The 2,324-nt window shown below is 49.1% G+C and overlaps 1 protein-coding gene across 1 annotated transcript; it reads left to right on the forward strand.

Annotated features, from left to right (window-relative positions):
- Nucleotides 1-318: 318 nt before the first annotated feature.
- On the forward strand, nt 319-1,896 carry GLRG_11949 (FAD binding domain-containing protein; the record flags this gene model as incomplete). Its single annotated transcript, XM_008102632.1, has 1 exon — nt 319-1,896. A coding segment is annotated over one exon (1,578 nt), but the record flags the coding sequence as incomplete, so codon positions are not given.
- Between the last annotated feature and the right edge of the window lie 428 nt (nt 1,897-2,324).

A 2,324-nucleotide genomic window follows, 5' to 3' on the forward strand; every position in this document is an offset into this window, starting at 1 on the left:
TCCTCAGACAGCACTGTAGCCAAATGCCGAAGTCGTCTCGTAGAGGCTCTGCATCCTAAAACTCAAACAAATTATTTCAAGTAATTTACGCACAGATAACAACATGATGGAGTTTAAAATTCGGACACCGAAAATTCCGATGGGCTACCTGCGGCTGTAAGTACGATTCGTATATTTAAGGTAAAAGCTTCTATGCCTATCCTTACGCCGCAGCAGCTCTCCTTCCTTACATATCAATTTCCAGAAGACTAAGTCCTACCACATACCAGCCTTTCTTGACACATTTGTTCACTCGAGGTACTTCTATTATCCGCAGTAATGACGAACACATCTTTGTCTGAATCGCAGAGCGACAATCACCGGAACTCAGATGTCATTGATGTCTTGATTTCTGGTGCCGGGCCTGTTGGCTTGGCTCTAGCATTGGACCTCGGCCGTCGGGGAGTTCGCTCCACAATCATTGAAAAGAAGCCAGAAATTTCGACTCAGATCCTTGCCAAGGCTAGCGTCCTAGATGAGCGTACCATGGAGTATTGCCGCCGCCTTGGCATTCGTGACGCTGTTGTGAACTCTGGATATCCTGCAGACCTGCCAGCCGACACAATATATTGTACGAGTTTCGACGGTCATTACATCGGGCGTCTTGAGATGCCTTCCGCTCTGGAGCGAGAGATACCAGAGCAGACCTGCGAGATGATGAGACGGTGTCCGCAGATGTTGTTTGACCCTATCCTGGCCAGAGCAGTGAAAGAGCAAGGCATGGCGACTGTCCGTTACTCGTCGGAGGTGGTCTCGGCGGAGCAGGACGCTGATAGTGTGACGTGCGCTGTTAAACACGTCGATACCGGCTCTATAGAGTATATCCGCGGACGATTTGTCGTAGCCTGTGACGGTGCTAGCAGCTTTTTGCGTAAAACAGTCGACATTGGCTTTGAGGGTCAGGACCTCGGTTTCGCGTTCAGCGCAATAGTTCTTATACAAGATCTCCACAGTTATCACAACTTTGGCGCCGCTGCAGAACGTTATCTTTTTATTGGCCCCGAGGGCACCTGGGCCAACTTTACCACTATCGACGGCCATGACCTGTGGCGTTTTACCGTAGCGGGAAGCGGTGAAAGGGTTGACCCCGACACAGTGGACTTGAAAGGCATCTTGCGGAAAGCCATTGGCCGTGAAGACGTCCCTTTTGAGATTCTCCGGGTGAACCAGTGGCGTCGAAGCCAGTACACGGCCAGTAAATATCGCTCAGGTCGAATTTTCTTGGCCGGGGATTCGGCACACACCATGTCGCCCACAGGTGGACACGGCTTGAATACCGGCCTTGGCGATGCGTCCGATCTGAGCTGGATATTACAGGCAGTTCTCGGAGGATGGGGAGGACCAGAAATTCTTGATGCATATGAGATCGAGCGGCGACCTGTAGCTATTCGAAATGGAGTGCTGTCCAGCAGAAACTTTGGACTCTGGAAGGAGCGCCAAGGCAGGGACAAGGTACTGGATTCCGGCCCGGTCGCGGATGAGCAGAGACGTGTTCTCGGTACAACCCTTGCTCTCCACATGCGTCAAGAGTTTCAGTCCATTGGTCTTGCACTTGGATACAATTATGCCCACTCTCCAGTGGTCGTTACCGATGGTTCGCCGGCACCCGAAGACCAACCTGACCTGTACATACAGACGGCTAGGCCTGGGCATCGAGCTCCCCATTTTTGGCTTGAAGATGGACGCTCATCCCTTGATATCTTTGGACAGGGTTTCGTGCTTCTCGCTTTCGGTACAGGGGCAGGAACTATGGGAGAGTCTCTTCAGTCAGCAGCGTCTGCCTTACGACTGCCCCTTAAATGTGTTGAAATTAAAGAGTCCAGTGGTGCACAGCTCTACCAGCGCAAGTTAGTTCTTGTACGTCCTGACGGGATGGTTGCGTGGAGAGGCGATTTGCTTCCTAATGACGTTACAACGTTACTTCGCTATGTAACAGGCCATGCTAGCGTTTAGGAATTCTTAATCACTCTAACTAACTTACGCATATGCCGAATATACTGAGACTATCTATCCCCTTCTATCTAGAATACTGCCTTTTTGAACTTTATTAAGAATTACTATATATCGCTAAATAAAACCATTTCTTTAGAATACTTTTTATATTAAATCATCAAAACATTACAGAGACGAGCTTGAATAGGCCCTTTTACAGGCAGGAGATAGGCGCCCGACCGGCGACGTCGGTTGTTAATAGGGCATCCTATATTATACTTGTTAATATTAGCTAAAGAAGGGTAGTGAAAGTAAAAATGCTGCCTTTAATAATAAGTAATGTCTATCCCAGC

This window comes from Colletotrichum graminicola, assembly GCF_000149035.1.
Source record: "Colletotrichum graminicola M1.001 genomic scaffold supercont1.224, whole genome shotgun sequence".
Taxonomy (NCBI): Eukaryota; Fungi; Ascomycota; class Sordariomycetes; order Glomerellales; family Glomerellaceae; genus Colletotrichum; species Colletotrichum graminicola.